The following is a 23,977-nucleotide window of genomic DNA, read 5'->3' on the forward strand; positions in this document are numbered from 1 at the left end:
TTCCTGCCCAAGTTGGCCTCAAACCCTGATCCTTGTATCTCAGTCTCCTGAGTAGCTAGGATTACAAGCACGAGCCACCAGTGCTTGGTGCTTTCATTTATTGAAAACCTACCACATGCCATGTCTTGTAGCCATGACATATGATGTCATCTCCCTTCTCTAGCTGAGGAATGTCCCTTGGGATTTGCTCTCTGCTGCGACACTAAGTCAGTGACATTCATGGCTCTCCCCCAAACCTGAGCACACCAGCTTGCATTCAGGATGCTCCATCTCATCTCAGAAATGACTGGCTCATGTACACATGATAAAGGTCATGGAGCTCCCGCCTGGCCTCACACTCAGAAGGCTCACTCCATCCCAAGACTTTCCAAGCCTGCTCATGACCATACACATGGTCCCGGGAGCTCTCAAGAGACCAGAGTGGATACCAAATACGCTTCCAGAAGTCTCTAGAAACTTCCTCACCAATCTCCGCATTCCACAGTAGGAGGCATCACCAGGAGGGGCTCTATACCTGCCGTCCCTCCACACCTCGGCTGTTTTTCCACACATCACATCTTACCCAACAACTACCAGGGAGCCTTAGAATTTTCTGGAAGCTGAGCCAAGGGTTCAGGTATGGCCACACTTCCATCATAGAAATGCTGGAGCTTTGATTCCCTCCGCACTTCTTTCCTGGCAGGAAACTGAAGAAATTCGGCTCTCAGGAGTTAAGATAGGAGATTCAAACCAGAGCCTTTGGGTTTTGATCACAGCAGTATTCAGTTTCCCCACGAAACTGCTGGGATTTCTCTAGACCCCTCCCCTGGGATGGTCCTGACCACCACAGAGCTTATGCTAGCTACTCCACCACAGGATTGGAAATTCCAGTCCTCATGTTGTTTGCGAGACTAACACCTACCCCCCAAAAAATCTCTAAACCATAAAAGGAAAATGGTCTTTTCTATACCTTAGAAAGAACACAATTCTAGAACTTTATCTGCTACTTAAAATGCCATTTTCTTAGGGGGGAGGAGGGAAATGATACCAATTTCAACAGTTCCCATAATATTTCTAAGTTTGTGATACACTTTCTTCCATACCTAGGCATTCTCTAGGGAGAATTGCATGCTCTCTCACACACTCATCTAGGCTGTGGTGTTTTGGCCCTGTCCTCTGATCTTGTCTGAAAGTGGTATATGACTTCACTGTATCCTAGTTTAGAACAAAGCAGTTAGACTCCACATCTTTTCTTTCTTGACGTGTGATCTTTTTCTGATTTCTTTTTTCCCCCAGGGGAAAAAAGAGAAATGTTCCATGCTCTCCTTTAGAGCACAAAAATTGGCTTCTTAAAAATGAACAAATTGTTGGGTGCTGTTGGCTCACATCTGTAATCCTAGCTACTCAGGAGGCTGAGGTCCTGAGGATCAACATTTGAAGCCAGACAGGATGAAGCCCTTGAAATTCTATTTTCAATTAACCAGGAAAAATTTGGCTAGAGGCATGGCTCAAGTGGTAGAGTACTAGCTGAGTAAGCAAGCTCAAGGTTCTGATTTCAATCCTAGTACTATGATAAGAAGGAGGAGAAGGATGAGGAGAGAAATATACACATGTGAGAAATATAAACACATTTTTTACTTTCTGGGGGGAAAAAGATGCACTTAAGATATATAAATAAGTGTTAGAGCAAAAATAGTTCTAACATTTCTTTTTTCTTATTTAATGAATAATCCAGCTTTTACTACTATCTACGAGGCCTTGACTCTTTGAAGAACAACCGAACTTCTACAAAGGATTACCCCAACAGCACCAGACAATTCTCTGAAAACAAAAAAGGAGCTCAGCATCACCAGTTTAAAACAGAGCTAAATATGTCTTAAAAATAATTTACCTTCAGATTCTTCCTAGTAAGTAGAATTTCTACACTGCATAGAAACTGCTGATCAAGTTGCTCAAAGGCTATGTGCTGATGGGGGACATTTTACTTTCTCCCCTACCTTTAATTTTAGTTTTTGTCTAGTTTGTGTTGCAAGAAAGAAAGGGGAAAGGCCTCCCTACCAACGGAACAGAGCAATTCTAGCAAACCACAGTTTGTGTGGTTTCTGATCATTGACGTGAGCCACGGCAACCACCGGAAGTTCTGTTGTTGTCACTTCAACTCTGGATTTTCCTTTTCCCTGCTGTTTCTTAGCTCAGAACTGCACTGCAAGGCCTTCCTGCAGTTCTTTCCAGACCAGGCCCATGGGGTTCTCTCATGGACTCAAAATAGTCAGGAGTGTGTGTGTGTGTGTGTGTGTGTGTGTGTGTGTGTGTGTTCCACACTTATTGCCAAATGTGCATGTGAAAGTGTGTGTTGAGGTGTGACAGAAAGGAAGAGGAAGAGACAGAGGAAAAGGAGGAGAGAGAAGATTGATCCTGTGGACTGACCTTGGGCACTCTTAGTGACCTCTTTAGAGGGTCCCTGGTGCCTGGCTCAGAGATGAAGGACCCCAGGAAAGTCTTCCCTGCAGTCTCTCTGTTGCTCCTTCTGATCTCTTATTCCTCAGCCTCTCCAGCCTCTGGCCACCGACCGAGAGCCAGCTACTCTAATGGCCACGTCTGTGTAGGTACGTAAATACTTTTGTCTTATATGCATGGACATAGCACTGAGGTATTTAGCTTGCACAATAAATCACTTGTTTAATGATGCGAATAGGTTAAGATTCCACCTAAGTCCCCAATAACTTCATCAACATGGAAAATGTTGAGTCTAAGAGTAAGTATTGATAACATATGCACCTATGTGCTTATAGAAGTCCTATCTATGTTGCACGATTGAATTTGTCATAAAACTCTCTACTTTTTGCATGCGACTAGAATTTTTTTCCCCTTGGAACAGAAACTATAACAGCCTGAAATTCTTCTGAAATTCTGAGACTAGACATAAGACGTGTGAGCTGATGTTGTTGTCCACCTCTTCCCCTCTCATCCACTCATACTGGCTATTTCTTAACCCTTTCTCTGTCTCTCTGAGTAAGAACTACCCCCATGTGTGTTTGTGTGTGGTGTCTATGCACACAGTAGGACTCAGATGCCCCCATTTCCTTCATTCTTCCAGGAAATCTGTGTTGGTGGTGGCAGCTGGAAACTTCAAACACTGACAGAAATAGTTTCTCAACTGACTTTCGACTGAAGTGTTTTACTTCTAACATATTTTATATCAGTTTTTGTTCTTGTTTCTTTTGTAAAAGGAATATGAAATAGGGCGAGACAATGGTTTTCATACTATATCTGGAATTTCAATAGAAATAGTTGTCAGGGACTACAGTTCAGAGGTATGCAGAAGGAAGTAGCAATTGTTCAGTAAGCAGACCTCAAAGTAGAATCCTGAGCCAGGCATTATGGCTCTTGCCTCTGTCATACTAGACACTTGAGAGACTGAGATCAGGAAGAATAGAGTTTCAGGTCGTTTGGGGCCAAAAAATAATAGAAAACCTTTTTTAAAATGTGAGATACCATCTCGATGGAGAAAGCTGAATATGAAGGTTCATACCTGTCATACCAGCTTCAGTAGGAAGCAGAAATCAAAGAATCATGATTCAGGCTGGCTCAGGCCAACAGTGAGTTATCTCAAAAATAATTAGAACAAAAGGGTTACAGATTTGGCTCAAGTGGTACAACACCTGACTAACAAGCACAAAGCCTTGAGTTCAAACCTCCTGTCACCAAAAAAAAAAGATAAAGGAAAAAAATAGAATTCTGGCTGAAATGTTCTTGAAGATATTCAGGATACTAGCCATATCCTTAATTATTTCTAGAAACAGTATTAAAAATGTCTGAACTGGCTTGGTGTTAGATCACATCTGTAACCCTAGCTACTCAGGAGGCTGAGATCTGAGGATCATGGTTCAAAGTTAGTCCAGGCAGTGAAGTCCATGAGACTCTTATCTTTAATTAACTATCAAAAAGCCATTAGTGGAGCTATGCCCAGGGACACTGCCTAGGCCCCTAGGCCCTAAGTTCAAGCCTCAGGATTAGTAACACACACACACACACACACACACACACACACACACACACAAAATTCTGAATCAGTCTCACTTTGCCAAAGACATAACCTCTGGTCACTGTATATGTCAGAAAACATCTCCAGTCCTGAAGTTTTTTACATTTATTTTTATTCATTCATTCATTCATTTTTGGTGTTGATCCTGAGGTTTGAAATCAGAGCCTTGCACCATCATTTGGCTTTTTTGTTCACGGCAATACCTCCACTGCCCCAACATCTTCTTCAAATTACAACCTAAAGACCAAGATCCAGTAGGAATCTAGCAACTCAGTTGTAAGTTTAAGGATCCTAGGAACCAAGCCTGAAATATCATCTGCAATCAGTATTTCATTAAGTCATTATTTATTCCTATCCCATCTTCTCCAAGGAAATGCCTAAAGCCTATCAAATGCAAAAACATATTTGAGAAAGGCCTGAGTGAAGCGAGTCCTATTTCTAGGCTGCCTGCAAAAGAAATCTCTAGGCTTAGTCCAGGCCTGAGTGAAACAGGCTGGCACCCTGTAAAATGAACACAAGATTCTTAATCTCTTTCTTGTTCTATTCCCACCAGAGTACAGAGAGTGAGGAGGAGGCATTGAGGGGCACCAAGAGGGACACTACTCTATTTATGTACTAATGCACAGGAGATAACACCAACCATTTTGTTATACGATGATTTTGCTGGGCATTTATTCAGAGCATAGCTTCTGCCCCAGGCAGAAGTGACAAAGGATCTGGCCATGTCCCTTACTTGTCGTCTAGAGTATGGAGGATGACTAGTTGACTCCTCTGGAAATTTACATCAGGGTCCCTACCCCGATGGCTTGCCAGAGGTGTGGGATTTCTCATAAGGCAGCTAGGCCGACCCAGAGAGAGAATTCCAATAGCTGGAAACAGCCAGTCTCTGTAGGCTTGAGTCCAGGAGCAGGCCCCTTGTCCCTTCTGCCAACCCATTTCCTCCACAGCTCAGAATTTCTGGCCAAAAAAGCTATGTACATATGACCATATAAGATGATGTAAAGCCGGGGCTGGGAAGGTGGCTCAGTGGTAGAGCGCTTGCCTTGCAAGCATGAGGCCCTGGGTTCGATTCCTCAGCACCACATAAGCAGAAAAAAAAAGCCGGAAGTGGTGCTATGGCTCAAGTGGTAGCGTGCTAGCCTTGAGCTGAAGAGCTGAGGGACAGTGCCTAGGCCCAGAGTTCAGGCCCCACAACCGGACCCAAAAAAAAACCAAAACAGATGATGTAAAGCCAAATGAACACCAAGATAGGGACACAAATATCTTTTCTTTATTGGTATTGTTTCTAATGTACTTATAATGTACCATGTGATTTTTTTTTGTTTCTTTGTATGTTCCTCTGGCACAGTATAACCCCTTTTTTCACTGTATTTGATGTCAGTGCTCTGCTTCTTGTATATACACTTTTCTAATTCAGGGAGGGGAAGGAAAAAAACAAAATGCTTAAATAGGGATACAGGTTGACCCATTGTAACAATGAGATGTACAATGAAATGTACAATTTTACAACTTTGGTGCGGGGGGGGGGGGGGGGGGGGAGTTGTGGAGGTGGGAGAGAAGGGATGATGGGCCTGTTTTCCAGAAAGTCACCATGACATTAGAGCAAAACAAGAACTGGAGACTTGAAAATGAGTGAGGAATGGATAATCTACTGCTTCTACAGAGGAGGAGGCAACAATGCTCAATAGGAAATGTACTCATTACCTTGCTCATGTAACTGTAACCCCTCTGTACAGCATTTTTACAATAAAAACATGTACAAAAAAAGGAATCTCTGGCCAACTTAGCCTGGGTAACAAGAGAAGTGGGTGTGGCAGGAATCTGCACATGTGAATCACACATTACTGAGCACCAGCCATGAGCCAAGCCAGGAGTTCAACACTGTCCTAACTGGTGCTGTGCTCACAAAGGTGGGGCAGATAGAAACAGACAGCACAAAACTAAGAAAGGGAAGGCAGCAGGAGGGCAGGAAAGAGAGGCCTGAATACAAAAAGAAAACCCAGATACACAAAGACCCCTCCAAGTTACCCCCAAATTAGTCTAGGCCTCAGATTTCCTAACATGAGCCTTCCCAGATGAGAACCGATCTGGGGGGAGAGAGGTGCTGTCTCTACTAGCAGTGTCTCCCTGCCATTGAGCAAGGCCTAGTGAGGGATGTGTCTGCTACCAGTACCCCTCAGATCAACCTAAACTAGGGAGGGGCTCTGGGAGGGAGAATGGAGTGCTCTTACTTACAAGACCGTATGCAGGAACTGTCTTTGGAAGTGTGAGGTCCCACAGCTGGTAGAGGAGATAGAATGGGGCCTATCGTATGGGCTTCTTCTCCTCCTTCCCTTGATAACTCCTGACAGCTTTCTGGTAAAGGGTAAGCACATGCCCTGAATCTCACCAGTAGAAGAGTGTCCTCCCCTCAGCATTCCCACACACAAATACTTCACCTGGTCATTGGATGCTCATCATAGTCCCAGTCTGGCACTTGGAGCACAGGGGACACAAAGATGAATAATAGGCATTGAAAAGCCTGTTTTCCAGAAAGTCACCATGACATTAGAGCAAAACAAGAACTGGAGACTTGAAAATGAGTGAGGAATGGATAATTGACTGCTTCCCCCGGAGCTTGGTGATGAACTAGGAGGAGGGTGGTAGAAAGCCATAAAAGTCAAAGAGCAAACAGCTCTAGTGAATAGGGGAGACATCTGTTCTCTCCAAGGACTCTGTGGCTAGCACTTCCTTCCGGCGGGCCCTACAAGGAACCTGATGAGCAAAAACAGGCTAAACAGACAGTTGGATGTCTATCAACCCAATGGAGTAGGAAGGAGCTATCTTCATTATACTTCATTACTTCATTACTGTCACCATTCTAGACAAAGGCTTACTTTGATCAGAAAAGTTTATCTTTTCCTTCACTAATACCAAATAAATAAAAGAAAAAAATAACAAAATATTCATAATCACCTTCCCAATACACAGTAGCAGTTACTTGTTCTGGTTTTTCCAAGGAGTCTAAGTGGCTTAATTAGATTCTATCTACTTTTGTGTAGAAATAATCATATTATCTAGCAAGCATAAATGGATAGAGATAGATAGATGGATAGATAGATAGATAGATAGATATGATATGATATGATATGATATGATAGATTTTGGTATTATTAGAGTTTGACTCAGGGCCTCATGCTTGCTAAACAGGCTCTCTACGACTTGAGCCAGACCACCAGCCCTTTTTGCTTGAGTTATTTTGCAGATTGGGTCTTGTAATTTTTCCTGGGACCAGCTTCATCTGGAAATCTTCCTATCTACATCTCCTGCATAACCAGGATTATAGGTATTTACCATGAGTCCTGGCCTTAGTAATCATATTTGTTTCTGACTCTTAATGTTCATGTTGCTACTGTTCTACAGGAATGTTTTCAGCTCCCAAAACTCTGTAGGGGAGGGGGGATTTTTCCTCTATCTTTTTGCTGAGTTGAATCCGGAGTAATTGGAGTGATGCCTGGAGAAGGTAATTATTATATTCAAATGTTCTAAAACCATAGACATTACATTTGTAAATGGATAATTGTAAGTATTAGCACTATTGAGCACTTGTTGTGTGAAGAACAATCTTGCAAAAGGTTTATTGTATTATCTCATTAATTGTGTCAGTGACCTTGTAGACAAGTTATTATTGACCTCATCTGTCAGGTGTAAAGAAATCAAGTCAGAAAAATACAAAGCTCTGCTACTTCCTGTTGACTTAGGGATGTCAGAGGAGAAGCAGCCAGTCTAGGAATCCTTTGCAAAGGGCTGTGTTCTAGAGAGCCTCTGTATGAATCAGGGTTCAGATTTATGCCAAATTGTATTATCATGACCACTACGATTTTTTGCCAATTACCTTAGTATACAAAAACAAAATGTTTTGTAAAGAAAAACATGCTGTATCTATTACTTTTCCTCAGTGTACCAGGTCTATCATCTGATCAGCAATGCAAGTCTGGTTGCTTTTAAAGTCACACCTTGGCTTAGATATTCCTAAGAAGTTAGACACTTTCCTTTCCCATTGTCATTGAAGTACAATATATGCATTGTAAAGTATACAGGTCTTTAGTGGTCATCTTGATTCGAGTGTCCAAAATGAGCACCCTGTGTAGCCAGCACCCAGATCAAGAAATGGAACCTTTTCAGCATCCAGAAGTCTCTCCTCTGCCCCTTCCAGTCATCACCCCTTTCCTGACTTCTGACTCCAAGATTCATTTTGCCTGTCTTAAACCCAATGTAAATGGAATAGTTCAATGTATACTATTTAACTCCATATGGTATCTATCATATATATCCATATTGTTACAAGTAGACTTAATTTATCCTTTTTTGCTGTTATTGTATTTATTCTTTCATTCTACTGTTAACGGACAGTTACTTTTTAAATGTTGTAAACAATAACACAATAGTTTTATTGTAAAGGCAATGGACAGAGGCGTTACAGTAAGTTAATGAGTATGTTTTTTTTTTGAACAGTTAAGAAAAGAGAAAAATACAAAGCTCACTAAAGGTTATAGCCAGCTCTAATTTAGCTTATTGTGATTATATTGTTTATAAAGTGATTAAATCAGGCTGATACGTTTTTTTCTCACTTATTTAGATATAATTCCCATACCATGAGCTTTTATCCTTTTAAAGTTAAGCAATTTAAAAAAAAATACAGTCATGGATTATGCATTAATCATCAACACTGCAAAATATTTTATCACTTCCAAAAGAAAGTTGTTGCTCATTAGCCATCAGTTCCCTTCTCATTCTCTTGGCAATCACTTTCTACTAGCAAGTCTTTATGGACATTTCTAGTAGACAGAATTACATAATAGGTGGTCTTTTACAACAGGCTTCTTGGACTTAATATGACATTTAAAAGGCTCATCATGTTACATCCACTTATCAACTTCCTTTCCTTTCATGGTTAAATAATATCTCATCTATCTATCTATCTATCTATCTATCTATCTATCTATCTATCTATCTATCTATCTATCATCTATCTATCTACCTATCTATCCCTACAACATTTGGATGGGTTCCTTTATCTTTATCTCTATGATCTCTAAGAATAAGTCCATGGACCCTGAGGGAGAAGTAAAATGGCAAAGATTTATTGAAATTTTAAAAAAGATGAGCAGAGCTGCTTCTAGACAGGAGGGGATCCCCAGGAAGGGCACGCCTGGGATGTGCTGTGCAGGCGTGAATAATATATACTTAGGAGAACACTACATGACTCTCCAGATCACTGGACAGCCTGTGGGCCATAGCTGCTTCCAGGCCCAATCAGAGGCTCCATGAAGCCTGCATGACCTACCTAGATGATGTTTACCACCTCTGACTGGGTGCCCAGTTCTGTTGCACACCTCTGGGGTCCAGCCAGTCTGCTGTTCATGTGCTATGGGGCAATGAGGAATGATGTGATGCCTGCATGAGTGACTGCTCAGGGCAATGGTGCTGTGGGGTCCAGGGTCCTGCACACCAGGCTGCTCAAGGTCATGGTAAGGGATGCGGAACCTCTATGGTAGGGGCCCGTGCCCTGATTGTCCTGACAGGTTCTCTCTCTGCTCTCAGTCTTAAGGGATGTGTGTTCTCAGCCTTTCCCCTCCTACCTCCTGTGATTAATTCTCCTATGAACATTTGTTCGACACACGTTTTTATTTTTATTGGGTGTATGTTAGTGGATTTCAAAGACATGTGATAACTCTGCATTTGACATTTTGAAGCACTGGAAATGTATTTGCCAGATAGCCACACCATCGCCCATCTCTGTCAGCAGTGTCTGAGAGTAGTAAGTTTTCCACAGTTTTGCCACTGCTTGCTTAGAGCCAGGCTAGTGGGTATGGAATGAGATCTGTGGCTTGCATTTCCCAAATGAAAGGACATTGAGCTTCTTTTCATGTTGCCTAAGAGCCACTTGTATGTTTAGACCGTCTTTGGAGGAATGTCTATTCAACTCTTCTGCCTGTTTTAAATTGGGATGTCTGTCTTTTTATCCTTGAATTAAAATTTCCTTTTTATATTCTGTATGTAAGTCCTTTATCAAATATACGAGTTGCACATATTTTCTCTCCTTCTGGGGGGTTTTCTACACGTTCATGATGGTATACTTTCAGGGAGACAGTTTTGACCAGACATGGTGCCTATATTCCTGGCACTCAAGAAGCTGAAGCAGGAGGATTGCAGATTCAGACCAGCAAAACCCTACCTCAAAAATGTCGCTACACAACAAAACCCTACCTCAAAAATGTTGTTTGTTAGTTTTGATGAAGTCTTATTTGGTTTCTCCATCATCCTTTCTACCTCTGTCTCCAGAGCGGCTGGGATTTACAAGTATAGACAACTATTCCCAGCCCTGGGCCTCAGATTTTCTGTAAAATAAGAAGTTCTAATCTCCTGAAGGCATTTTGAAGATTAAAGGAGATGCGATGTGTAAAAGCATCTAGCAGAGAGCCTTGAAACCAAAAGGTATTTCTAGAAAATATAATTCTATGTTTTCCTAAAACTTACTAAGGTAGAAGACTAAATTAATAAGGCTAAAGCACTTACTAATTAGGGAACTATTTGATTAAAATAGAATTTGGTGTTTCTGATTATAGACAATCATGATTTCATAGATATTTTAGATATAAAGGGATTTTTAAAGAGTAAAATCAACTGTAATTCTAAAACCCACATGATCATTATTGATGTTTTTGTATGCTTCCTTTCAAGATTTTAATTTATTGGCTTTAGCTTCTGCTTGATTTCTAAATTTGAGATGTTAAATAGACAATCTGAAATTAAATGCTACATTTTTTTCTGACAGGGAAACATTTCAGGTTAGCAAGTAGGCTTATGGATAAAGACTGAATAATGTTAGGCATCGTGTAAAATTGTATCTTGTCTGTCATTTATTATCTATTTGTCTATCTACCTGTCTGTCTGTCTATCTATCCTTTCTGTCTAACCTTCTGCTTAGTCTCTGTTTCTCTCTAATATGTTTCTGTCTCTCTGGCTTTCTCTCCACCCGTCTGTCTGCCTGCTTGCCTCTCTCTCTCTCTCTCTCTCTCTCTCTCTCTCTCTCTCTCTCTCTCTCTCTTTCTCTCAGGGTGAAAATACTGAAGTGAGCTGGAAAATGAAGTCATACTTTTGCTGAAAGAAAAATATGTTTAATTTCAATAATGATAAGGTTTATGTGGAGGACATTTTTTACGCCTTATATGAACTCAATCTGCAGCTCCAGTGTTTGACAAACATAAGCATGACACATGCACACAAATTGAAGAAGCATTTTATGGTGGGCGGCACTGGCCTCCATCCCTAGCACCACAAAAAAGGCATTCTGTTAAAAATCGAATGGGAAATAACTGTATTTGGCTTTCTTAAATTCTTCTTGGTATGTTTAGCAATATCAAAGTGAAATGATAATAGTTGTACAATTTAAAAATGAACATTCATAAATAAAGGGGTATATTGACCAAAAATTGAGAAAATTAAAGCCTCCATTGGTTGGTAATGTGTACTTTTCAACCCATCAGAGTTTTATTTCTATGCTTTCAACAAAATTGGAAGGGACTTAAGAAAGTTGTCAGGTTATGTAATATGGGTTTCAATGATAGATCTATGTTTTACTCAGAGGAGTTTGAAGAACTGAGTGGCATTGTTATGTTGAAAACACTTCTAGGAGCTGGGAAGGTGGCTCAGTGGTAAAGCGCTTGCCTTGCATGCCAGAGGCCCTGGGTTCGATTCCTCAGCACCACATAAGCAAAAAGAAAAAAGCCGGAAGTGGCGCTGTGGCTCAAGTGGTAGAGCACTAGCCTTGAGCTGAAGAGCTGAGGGACAGTGCCCAGGCTCAGAGTTCAGGCCCCACGACCAGACCCCCCCCCCCAAAAAAAAGAAAAAAGAAAACACTTCTGATCCTATCTACTTGTTCAAGTAAGACCTCATGTGCTTAAAAATGGAAAATAGGAACAAAACAAAGCTGAATCTTGTCTCTACAGGAGTGAGTAAATTCTAATGTTTAGGTACAATAAGAGGTTTAGTTGTAATAAAGTTTACTTTTACTCTTTAATAATTGCCTATTAAACTGACAATATATGTTGTCTTTATATATGCTAGTTTTACTATCCAGAAAAAATTTAATAGTATCTTAGTTATAAAAAAATTAAAAGTTTATGGGCTGGGAAGGTGGCTCAAGTGGTAGAGTGCTAGCCTTAAGCTGAAGAGCTGAGGGACAGCGCCCAGGTACAGAGTTCCAGTCCCACAACTGACAATAATAATAATAATAATAATTTTTAAAAATTTTAAATTTTAAAGCCAGGAGCTTGTGGCTCACACCAGTAATCCTAGCTCCTCAGAAGACTGAGATCTAAGGATCGTGGTTCAAAGCCAGCCTGGTCAGGAACGTCTATGAGACTTTTATATCCAAATAACCCCCCAAAAACTGGAAATGGAGTTGTGACTCAAAGTGGTAGTGTACTAGCCTTGAGCAAAAAAGCTCAGAGACAGCTCCCAAGTCCCGAGTTCAAACCCCATGACTGACAAAACAATAAAAATAAGAATTAAATTTTAAACTTTTGACATGTTTTTAGTGTTGTTAAGTATAAGAGTGTGTTCAAGAAAATGCTTTTAATTATAAAGATACATTTTATACTGTGATAAAATAATACAGCGGAAGGATTTAAGGAAATCAACTTTTCCTGGAAATAGTATTCAAAGTGAGGAATAATCCATGTAAGATTAAAAGAAGAGCTTGGTCATATTTTTTTTAAGTGAATGAGAGTGAAGTTTAAACTACCATAGTACTTTGATTCCTTTAGATATGCATACAATGTTGAAAAGTTCTAGTGTAGTATTTTTAATCTGCCCTCAAATTATGTACTTCACAACTAATTACACTGATATCCATTAGTAATTTTACTGTTTACTGTGACAGGAAGATGTATAGGTTTCAAATGTCCCTTAGAGAATACAGAAAAAAACAGGCTCCTGGGTTTTGTCCCAGGCCAAGTCAATTTCTACCTCTCTGCTCCAGAAATGTGAACAGGTCATAGGTCACAGGTCACAGTGCAAATTGCTAGACTGGTCTATCTGGACTCCTATCTTCCCTATTATTTTTTGTGACTTCTGTTCTTTGTATTCTCAGTTGTCTGAGAACACCCTATAGCAACATATTCGTTGAGTAAATCATAGCATAAATAGCTTCTGCATTGCTATTTTCATTTCTCTATAATTAATTTGTATGTGTAGTGTGTGTGTGTGTGTGTGTGTGTGTGTGTGCTGGTCCTATGGCTTTAACTCAGGACCTAGGTACTGTCTCTGAGCTTTTTTGCCCAAGGCTAGTGTTCTATCACTTGAATCACAGCTCCACTTGTAGATTTTGGTGCTTAATTGGAAGTAGGAGTCTCACAGACTTTCCTGTCCAGCCTGGCTTCCAACTGTAATCTTTAGATTTCAGACTCCTGGGTAAGGAGGATTACAGGCATGAGCCACTGGAGCCCAGCCTGGCTTATTTTTTAATATATTTCTAAGCTAGCCATCCCATCCTGTGTCTCTTAATACAACATGCCAATTTCTTCTCCCTGCTTTTCTTGGCTTCCGCTTGCCCTTCAGTGCCCTCTGTCCACCTTTCTACAAGTAACTGTCAAATACAGTACCGCCCTTATCACCAATGTTCTTGGCAAAGCTGGCAGTTTGAAGCTCACTGTGCATTTTCTCATTAAAAACACAATCACATGTGATGATGAAGGTGGGCCTCTGAAGCAAATCCACTCCAATGGAACGAAAGTCCTTGCTATCTGCTGAAAGACAAAATTCAGCCCTAGAAAAAGAGAAACAGGTTGCAATCACCACAGGATTTTTCAAAGACGAAGTTTTGAGCTTTGGCTCTGGACAGTATTCCTGGAGAATGTCTCCCTTGCAGAGCCTCAGCAGGTGGGCCGTCCAGTGTCAGGAAATCATGGACCAGCTATGTGCTCTGTTGCTGAAGCCCTGCAACACTGGGTTACAAACACTCCGGCTTCTACAGCAATTATTAGCTTAAGACTCAGGCTGGGTACAGCCAGGTGATTCATAATTCTCCAGCTCATCTCCAGCTAGGTCCCATACCTGTGGCTGAACCCAGCTGGTAGACAATGGAACCGTGGGAACACATGATCTAGGATGGACTCATTTATGTGTCTAGTAGGTGGCAGGTTGCTGGGCCAGATGCCACTGTTTCCTAGCTCAGGCCCAAGGCCAGGACACTGAAGAAGGCAAATGCCATTAGGGGCCTGATTTCAAGCTCCAGTACGTGTACACACACACACACACACACACACACACACACACACACACACGGAATACTATTAAGGAAGTACTTTTAAGGAAGACTGGTGCCTATTTCTTCACCCTTCAAATGTGTTCTTATGACTTGCTTTGTCCAGTAAAATGTGCAGGGAGCGATCGGGACCCAGCTCTCCAGAGGCTTTGCCACCCCTTATGGCATTTGCCCTCTTTATAGACTTTCTTTTCCAGGCTGGCTTTGAACCTCCCTCCTCAGATCTCATCCTCCAGAGTAGCAAGGATTACAGGCATGAGCAACTGGCACTTGGCCCTCTTGTTGACATTTTCTAATGCACTACATAATTAGACATTGTTATTCCACTCAGAGGGTGTCAAAATGGGTTCAGGGAGATTAGCTATCTCCAAATACACCAAAGTAACAGCTCATTAGTAATAGAAGCATGATTTGAGCCCTAGGCTCTGTGACTCCCAAATTGTAGTCTACACTTAGATTTCTCTTCTTCCCTTCTGTTCTCTTTCCCTCTCTTGCCTTGCTTCACCATGTCCATACTTAGAATCTGAGCAGAAGATGCAGGCAGAAGGAAAAGGGGAAAGTGTGTTCTGACCCATGCTTGGGACACTCATTGGGCTGCCTAGCTAGTAACTCCTACCTCATGGAAATGGAAACATTTAGGTCATCATAGACATGCCTTTCTTATTTCCTTTGGTTTTTACCAAATACAGTGCCTTAAGTCCCAGCCTTCTTGCTCATTGGCTCCATAAGCTTGGTTTGACAGTGAATCCTGCTGAGTCTCTGCCTGGCCTCTGAAAGGAGAGCATGAATCCCAGCCTGCATGAGCTGCTGGGGAGTCTGAATAAGAAGATATGTGTAGAGCAACTCTGAAAAGCAGCACACAATCTAGCCATGCAGTGAGCTGTTTGTGCCCCACACAAGGTCCAGAAGGACCTTGTGCTGATATCGGCTCTGACAGGAGCGTGTAGGGCTTTGCAATGGCATGCATGTGGTGATGCGCAGTCCCTTGGAGAGCTCTGTTGCGCGCATCAAAAGCAGCTTGTATTTCCAGCTAGCACAGATAGGATGGTCATAGTTTGGCCCAAGATCTTGATTTCATTTCAGAAGGATTCTGTGGCATGGTGGGCAGGCTACCTGAAGTATGTGGCCAGGAGAAGATCCTAGGGGCAGGAGGGTGAAATCAGTCCTATGTATTCTGACATGAATAGTGTGTGTGTGTGTATCTGTGTTATCTTTATTGTCTTGTGGTGACAGGTGTAAAGGAATGTGTCCATATGTGAGAATTCAAATGCTGGCCTGGGAGCAAAGCACACAGCAATTCCTCCCCATCCTCACCTCCTAAATGAACAGCAGCAGAGACAAACTCACTGTGGCACATCCAGGACTTTTATCAGCAGTCAGAGAATAATCTGCAATGGGAGGAATTACTCAGCCTGTGTGTCTTTCCCAGGAAAAACATTTGTTAGCTTGTTAATGCATTGAAACCTTTTATTAGAAACTGTAGAAAAGTCCGTATCCCCCATTCTTGCTACAAAACGATCAAAGACACACTTGGCAGCAGAAGCTAAATTAACAATCCAGCTGGAAGGAGAGTTGAGCCCAGTAGTGGTGGGGAGAGATGGTTCCCAAACCAAAGCTGAGCTCAACCTGGGTGTCCACTGTTTCAGTGTCCATTATCTGAGTTTTTGACAGGTTGCTTCTGAATCTTACAAACTCTTTACTAGGCAGATTCACGTGGTCTTCAGAGGTAGCTGAGTACCATTAGAACTGAGTACTGAGTAGCTGATGTTTTTTCTCTCTTCTCCCTTCCCCTCTTCTACTCTTTCCCCATTTCTACTTCACTATCTTGCCCTGTCCTTGCCAGGTTTTCTTTTCTTTCTTGTTCCTTTCTTCTGTCTGTCTTTCCTTCTTTCTTTCTTTCTTTTTTTTTTTATTGTGAAAATACTGTACAGAGGGGTTACAATTACATGGGCAAGATAATGAGTACATTTCTTATCAAGCATTGTTGCCTCCTCCTTTGTTTCCCCTTCCCATCCTCCCCTTGTCACCCCCCCCCTCCCCGTGCCAAAGTTGCAAAGTTCATTTTTCGACATAATGTCTTGTATATCTCATTGTTGCAATGGATCTACCTGTATCCCTAGTTAAACAATTTGTTTTTTCCCTTCCCTTCCACAAAGTGTACTGACATCAAATACAGTGAAAACAGGGGTTATACCGTGGGGGAGGGACAAACAAAGCAACAAAGAAATATCTTATAAATGTGTTAGAAACAATCGCATGAAAGAAAAAAACATTTGAATACATATCTTAGGGTTCATTTCCCTAACATCAACTTATCTGACCATTTCTGCTTGTCTCAGACATAAACTAGTTATTGCAAACAAGGGAAACCATGGGACCTATGTTTCTTTGGGCCTGGCTTACTTCACTTAATACAATTTTTTCCAAGTCTTTCCATTTCCTAACAAATGGGGCAATGTCATTCTTTCTGATGGAGGCACAGAATTCCATTGTGTATATATACCACATTTTCTTGATCCATTCGTCTACTGAGGAGCATCGGGGTTGGTTCCATATCTTAGCTATGGTAAATAATGCTGCAATAAACATAGTTGTGTTGCTAGCTTTAGTATGGTCTTGTTTGTGATTGTTTGGGTAAATCCTCAAAAGTGGGATTGCTGGGTCATAGGGGAGCTCTATGTGGAGTCTTTTGAGTAACCTCCATACTGATTTCCAAAGTGGTTGAACAAGTTTACATTCCCACCAACACAGTAGGGTTCCCTTTTGGCCACATCCCCTCCAGCATCTGTTGTTATTAGAGTTCTTGATTATAGCTATTCTAACTGGGGTGAGGTGGTATCTCAATGTTGTTTTGATTTGCATTTCTTTTATGGCTAGAGAGGTTGAGCATTTCTTCATGTGTCTATTGGCCATCCTTCTTTCCTCTTCAGAGAAGTTTCTCTTTAATTTTTTAGCCCACTTATTTATTGGGAAGTTGTTTCTTTGAGGATTTGTTGCTGGGGGATTTAATTTTTTGAGTTCCAGGTATATTTTAGATATGAGACCCTTGTCCATTGTATGGCTAGTGAAGGTCTTCTAATCCGTGGGCTTTCTATTGATCTTGCTAGCTATGTCCTTTGCCATGCAGAAGTTCTGCAGCTTCATGCAATCCCATTTGTCCAACCTTTCTTTGATTTGTTGTGTTCCTGGGTCTCTATTAAGAAAATTCCAGCCAGTGCCAAGGAGACCTAGGATTTCTCCTATTCCATCCTGTATGTTTTCAGAGGTCTGCTTTGACTCCGAGGTCTTTGATTTATTTTTCTTTCTTTCTTTCTTTCTTCCTTCCTTCCTTCCTTCCTTTCTTTCTTTCTTTCTTCCTTCCTTCCTTCCTTTCTTTCTTTCTTTTTCTTTTTCTTTTTTTTTTTGGGGGGGGGGGGTCTGGTCGTGGGGCCTGAACTCTGGGCCTGGGCACTGTCCCTCAGCTCTTCAGCTCAAGGCTAGCGCTCTACCACTTGAGCCACAGCGCCACTTCCAGCTTTTTTCTTTTTGCTTATGTGGTGCTGAGGAATCGAACCCAGGGCCTCATGCATGCAAGGCAAGTGCTCTACCACTGAGCCACCTTCCCAGCCCGTCTCTCTTTTTCTTTTGTTCTTCCTTCCTTCTTTACCTTCCTTTCTTCCTCTTTCTTGTCTGTCTGGATTTCTTTTTCTCTCTTTCTTCTTTTCTCTCCCTCCCTCCCTTACCTCTCCCTCTTTTCCTTTTTTCCTCCCTTCCTCCTTTTCTTTCTTTTTCTCCCTTCCTTCCTTCCTCTCTCCCACACACTCTCTCTCTTGCTTTCTTTCTCTCTCTCTTTCTTTGTCTCTTTCTTTTTTCTTCCCAGCTTTTCTCTACTTTATGGGCTTCCCAATTTTAGCCAACAGTGCTCTGAGCCTTTAGTGGGAATTCTCTGAGTAGAACTCAAAAGAAAAGCAAATTTGTCTCAACTAGTCCTGCTCTTGTAGTTATCTCTCTAAATTAGGCATTAAAACAAGAACAATTATGGACTAAGGTTGAATCTTCAGAGAAAGAAGACACGAGACTCTTCAGGAAAGGGTCCCTGGAATGGACTGTCCTTAATTTAATGTCGAATCCCAGCCAGCATTCCTGTGTGTCCAGTATTTCTGCTTCATTCAACTAGCTGTGGCTTTCTGAGTCTCACATCTCATCTGGTTTTTGCTGTTAATTGAAAGACATAATTATTTTAGGTACGAGAGAGAGAGAGAGGGAGAGAGCGAGAGAGAGGGAGAGAAAGAGAAAGAGAGAGAGAGAGAGAGAGAGAGAGAGAGAGAGAGAGAGAGAGAGAGAGAGAGAGCTTGCTCCTGTAATTAAATTGTGAAAACTATAGAGAAATATGCCGTTCTCACCACCAATTCTTGCTCTTCTGGGAGTGTCTATCCTTTCACTTTCTTACCTGCTCTGTCTCAGTGTCAGCAAAGCCACATGGCACCCAACAATTGACTGACAAGTGCCATCAAGTTTGTGTGATTTGGGGTAGCATACTGCAAGCCCCTGTGACATGTTCTGTTTATCTAGGGGCTGTCAGGCCTCAGCATGTGTTCTTGCCCAGCATGAATTTCCTATAACCATTGGTTGAACACATGCTTTTTCTCTGTTAAAGTCAATACTGGAAAATTCTGCTAATATTGGCTCAATCTCTATGCAGTTTTTTCCCCCAATCTCTATGCAGTTTTTGCATAGAGACAAAGAAAAGAAGCATCTCTATGTTCTCTAGCTACATGCATAGCCCTGCATATTTATTTGCAAATGTCTCTAGAAAGAGGTACAAACAATGAATGTTACCTGGAAGCATTTTCTCATCCATGTTCTAGTTCCAGGTGTGATTGTAGACCTGGGCTGGAGGGAAGAGTCTCTAGCTCTGCCCCACAGGACAGCCAGGTCTGAAGGAGAAGCCAGTGCTGTGTTTAGCACCAGTGGCGGGCAATGACTAAAGTCAGCCCTCCTTCCCCTCAGGCTCCACAACTGTAGATTCTCCCGATCTTAGATCTAAAATATTTCGAAGAAAATTGTCTTCGTTGAACATGCAAAGAATGTCTTTTTCATCATCCCACAATCAATATGGTTTGATTAAATGTTACAAATGGCCATCGTACTAAATATTATAATCTGGAGATGATTTAAAGTATCAGGGATGATGAGCATAGGTTATCTATACGCAGAACACCACACTGTTCTATACAAGGGACTTGAGCAGCTGCAGATTTGGGGGTCTATGTGGGCTAGAATGACCCCCCACACACAGATACAGAGGGATGACCATGCATAGAATCAGGAAATTGGAGATATGGAGATTCTGATTGGAATTGGAAGCTAGAGTTTCCTGTGGCTGGTGATGCTTGACTAAGAATTGGGTTGTTCAAGATCAACGATCCCCAAGACAGGGAAGGCTGGGAACAGCATACTGAAAACCAGAGCTTGTGGAGGGGGAGGTGAAAACAAAACAAGGGATTTGTACAATCTGAGGTTCTTTGTGGAGAGTTATCATTGTCATTTTGCATCCCTCCAATGATCCATTGTGTCAAACACAGGGAAGTCTAGCAGATTGACAACCCACTACTGCCTTGTGCTCCAAGAAGAAAACAGCATCGAGTCTGTATTCATTTCATGTTGCTATTAAAGGCACCTCCTAAATGCTCCCGTGTCCCCCAAATCACTCAGGTTCTTTTGTCATTTGCTTCATCTTAGCAATTATGGAAGACATCACCAACCAGGCATGGAGTAATAATGGTTGTCTACTGCTTTAAAGGTATTTGTAATTGCCATAGCAACAGGTTATGCATGGCTCAGGTTCCTGTAGTAGTTTCTAGTTAATTTCATGTTGCAACTTCTGCCTTTGCCTCCTTCAAACTCTAAGTGCCCACCTCTCTCATAGAAATAGAAGAAATCTATTTCTTTTCACACACTTACTGATCTTTGACGAGCTACAGAACTTGTAGAAAAAATCTCTTCCTTTTAGTAAAAGGATTCTAGGTCCTCCCCAGCAATCCAGTAGATCAAAGCAGGTGATAGAAACTCCTAAAATCTCAGCTTAGGTGCTCTGAGCACTGCACATACCACATATAGAAACAAGGGAAAGGATATTCCTAATTTAACCCAAATTTTCTTCTGGATACTTATCGGTACAAGCTGTGTGTTTTGTAGTTTGAGATAATACAATAGATCTGATTGCAAAGGCAAACACAGTTATTCTATCGTCGCATTTAATTATCTCAGTAGCCCCATGGGAAACTTTTTATTACCTACTTTTAAAGAAGGAAACCAGTTCTGAAAGCCTGGAGGGTGAGTCCAAGGTCACCTTCAGGACTCAGTCCTACTCATGGGACAAACTTGTACAGGATGGAAAGTGGCCGTGCTCCTAATGAATACATCTACTGACCATGGGGCTGGGGGCTGGGAGGGGTGAGGAGCAGGAGAGGGAGAGGGAGGGAGGTTGGAAAAGAGGGAAGGCAGGAGGGAGGGGAGAAGGGATGCTAACTAATAACCACCCCATTGAGCTTCTCTATATGGCTGTCTTTGTGTTATGTCATTTAAGCAGTGAAAGCCCTTTGTACAACTACTTAAAGATAAAATAATAACAAAATAATAAACAATTTTTAAAACATCATCAGAAAAGAAATGGAAATGAAACCAGAACAGTTTACCTCCTCCATGTTACATATCTCACAAATACAAGCTGAGTTTTGCCTAGTTTGACAATCTCAGACTCCCTCCCTCCTTTCCACCTTCCCGCCCGCCCCCCCTCCCTCTCTTACCCTCTTCCCCTTCCCCTTCCTCTCGGTCCTGGGGCTTGAACTTAAGGCTCAGAACTAACCTCAGGACCAGTTTTGTGCTTGATCCAGACCTTCACTTCCAGCTTTTTGGTAGTTAATTGGAGAGAAGAGTCTCAATAACTTTACCACCCAGGCTGGCTTCAAAGTGCAATCCTCAGATCTCAGCCTTGTGAGTAGCTAGGGTAACAGGCATGAGCCATCAGTGCCTGGCTTACCCCAGACTTTCTGACCTATAATCCATAAGCTTCTCTCCAGCTCTGTGAGGCCCAGCTGACAAGCCATTCTCTTCTGCTCCCCACAGGGTGTGTATTGGTGGTATCTGTGATTGAACAGCTCGCACAAGTTCACAACTCCACTGTCCAGGCTTCAATGGAGAGACTATGTGGCTATCTTCCAGGTAAGTCCTGCTGTTCATCTTCCATCTTCCCATGTATGAGTTATCATGAGTGAGCTAACACCCAGTACAAACTCATGGAGACAGTGGTTATTTTTATGGATGATATTCCTATGAGGATCAGATAAAATAAAATAAAAAAGTCCACTCGAGGCAGTTTTTCCTGACCTCAATTCTTCATCAGAGTAGAGAATTGCTATTGACATTTAGGGAAGAAAATGTTTAATGGCCAAATGTCTTTTTATGTGTCACATTAATAATGATTCGTCCACTTGGTGATCATTGCCCTAAGTACTACAGAGTCAAAACAATGAATAATTTTCAACAATTGGATGCTAACTTGTATATAAATTCCCAGCCTACCAACACAGACATTGCTATAGGCTAAGAAGACAATTCATCTCCAGACCCCAAAGGGGAAAGTAATCTGGGCCATCCCATTGATTTCAGTTAGGTCTCAATAAAGTCTCTTGTCCGTCTTGCAAAACAAAGAACTAATCAATGGCTCAAACAAGCTTTATGTTTGTGTTTCAGTCTCAGCAGAAAGAAAATATTAACTCATTTCCTACTGTTATGTGAGCAGTCAAAATAAGAGTCAAAATATTCCTTGAGAACTAATTCATCAAGAAAGCCTATATTACTTTTTTGGCTAAATGACATAGTTGGAAAAATGATGACTGTGTCTTTGATTGTGTAACACCCAGCTATTCTCAGGAATGTATGGCATGCAATAACATACACCTTCACATGATAAAAGGTTCTGAATGCAAAAAGAGAGAGTAGGAAAGAATCATAGACAAACACGAGCTTATGATGTCCTACACTGATCATAGTTAAGATGTTAACATCCATCCATTCTTTCCTTTGTCAAATTAAAACATGGCAGGTAAACTCTCTGGCTTTCCCTACTCCTAGTTTCATCCCCTCCTACCCCACTGCTTCCCTAGACATGAACTTAGTATTGTTCTTGCCTAATTTTACACTTGCCCAATCACTCGTCTGATTCCAGGAACAGGGTGGAATATTCTTGCATCTGTGATTTATTTTTCAAAAGCTTTTCTGGGTAAAACAAAACAAAGGTAGAAAAACATACCATGTTTGTCTTTTTTTAACAGTTTATTGAAAGTTAAAAACTCTTAAAGATCATAGCCCAGGTCAAGAAGGACCAGACAGATAGCAAGCTTCCAGAAGTTCTAGCTACCACCCCATCTGAGGCCCCTTCGGCCTCTTATTTGATTCCTTTCCCAAGATTATAAATAGTACAGCTTGGTTTCATCAAGAAGCCTCAATAAAGGACTCTCTCTTATTCTGTCTCCTGTCTGTCTGTCTGTCTCTCTATGTGTATGTCATTCTAACAAATGTTGGTATCATTGATTTATTAGGAAGTATAAAATTGGAATATCCTAATCAATCATATAATTTCCATTTATTCATTGAAATAGAATCCCTCCACTTCTTTATATCCTCCCTTTTTATATTTTAGAGGACATTTCTTTCCCATAGTACCTAGTGGTATAGAATATGTAGAAAAAGCAGGATAAATGATTATTTATACTTATTTGTTTTCAAGAAAATTCATTGGTTTTCTACTGTCATCCCAAAGTAACTTGTTAGTTCTCTTTAAAGTACCATCATAAACTCATGAATATATGATGGGTTTCAGTCCATTGTGATTATTCTCCTATTGAAGCTCAAACAACTCTTACCTGAGCTAGGGAGAGCCCCTTCGATTCCATTCCTGAGTGGTTTTGACATGAACCTGGATGACCTCGGACAGCTCCCTGGGTAGCTGGAGTAGCTGGCTATCAGCCCTTTCTTGCCATGGGCTTGAAACCAGTCATTTCTCTCAGAAGCACTGGTTTCTGAAATGCTATTTCAATACCACAGCCTGAGTGCTCAGGAATGCTCCTTGATGTCAAATATACATTCTTTCTAAGGTCTCCCCACACAATTTGGAGGTCATCTTCATATGTAATTCTATGCTAAAATGTCTAAGTTGGGTGTGACGGTGCATGCCTATAACCCCAGCACTTGGAAGGCAGGAGGACTCCTAGTTTAAAGATGTAGGTCAGTAGTAGAGCACTTGCCTATCATGGATACAACCTGGATTTAATCCCCAGTACACCTACAGACACACAGACACACACAAACGTGCACACACACAGACACACACACATAGACACACAGATACACACTCACATACACAGCAAAGATTTAATATATGGATAGTAGAAATCCTAGGAGGAAAAAAAAAACACAAGAAAACTAAAGCAATATCTAAAAAGGAAAACTCTCCAGAAGTTAAAAATATATGTTTGAAATCACATATTAAGAGGTCCTATTGCATACCAAAGAACTCTAGTATACAACAATTAACCCTGACACAATTTCTACATCGATAACTAAACTTTGCAAAAGAAAAAATAAGTCTTTGAACATCTAGG

The 23,977-nt window shown here is 41.3% G+C and overlaps 1 protein-coding gene across 2 annotated transcripts in view; it reads left to right on the forward strand.

Annotated features, from left to right (window-relative positions):
• Positions 1–2,135: 2,135 nt before the first annotated feature.
• The window catches only part of Aoah (acyloxyacyl hydrolase), a 159,837-nt gene continuing 137,995 nt past the window's right edge, over positions 2,136–23,977 (forward strand). Inside the window, exons 1-2 of one of the 2 annotated variants that reach the window (XM_042695065.1) lie at positions 2,136–2,585; positions 21,441–21,536. In XM_042695065.1, coding sequence (XP_042550999.1) covers positions 2,459–2,585; positions 21,441–21,536 — 223 coding nt within the window. In that variant the 5' untranslated portion in view covers positions 2,136–2,458. The remainder of the gene's footprint in view (positions 2,586–21,440; positions 21,537–23,977) is intronic. The other variant, XM_042695064.1, reaches the window with a different exon arrangement.

Source organism: Dipodomys spectabilis, unplaced genomic scaffold, assembly GCF_019054845.1.
Source record: "Dipodomys spectabilis isolate Male_0828 unplaced genomic scaffold, ASM1905484v1 ptg000178l, whole genome shotgun sequence".
Taxonomy (NCBI): domain Eukaryota; kingdom Metazoa; phylum Chordata; class Mammalia; order Rodentia; family Heteromyidae; genus Dipodomys; species Dipodomys spectabilis.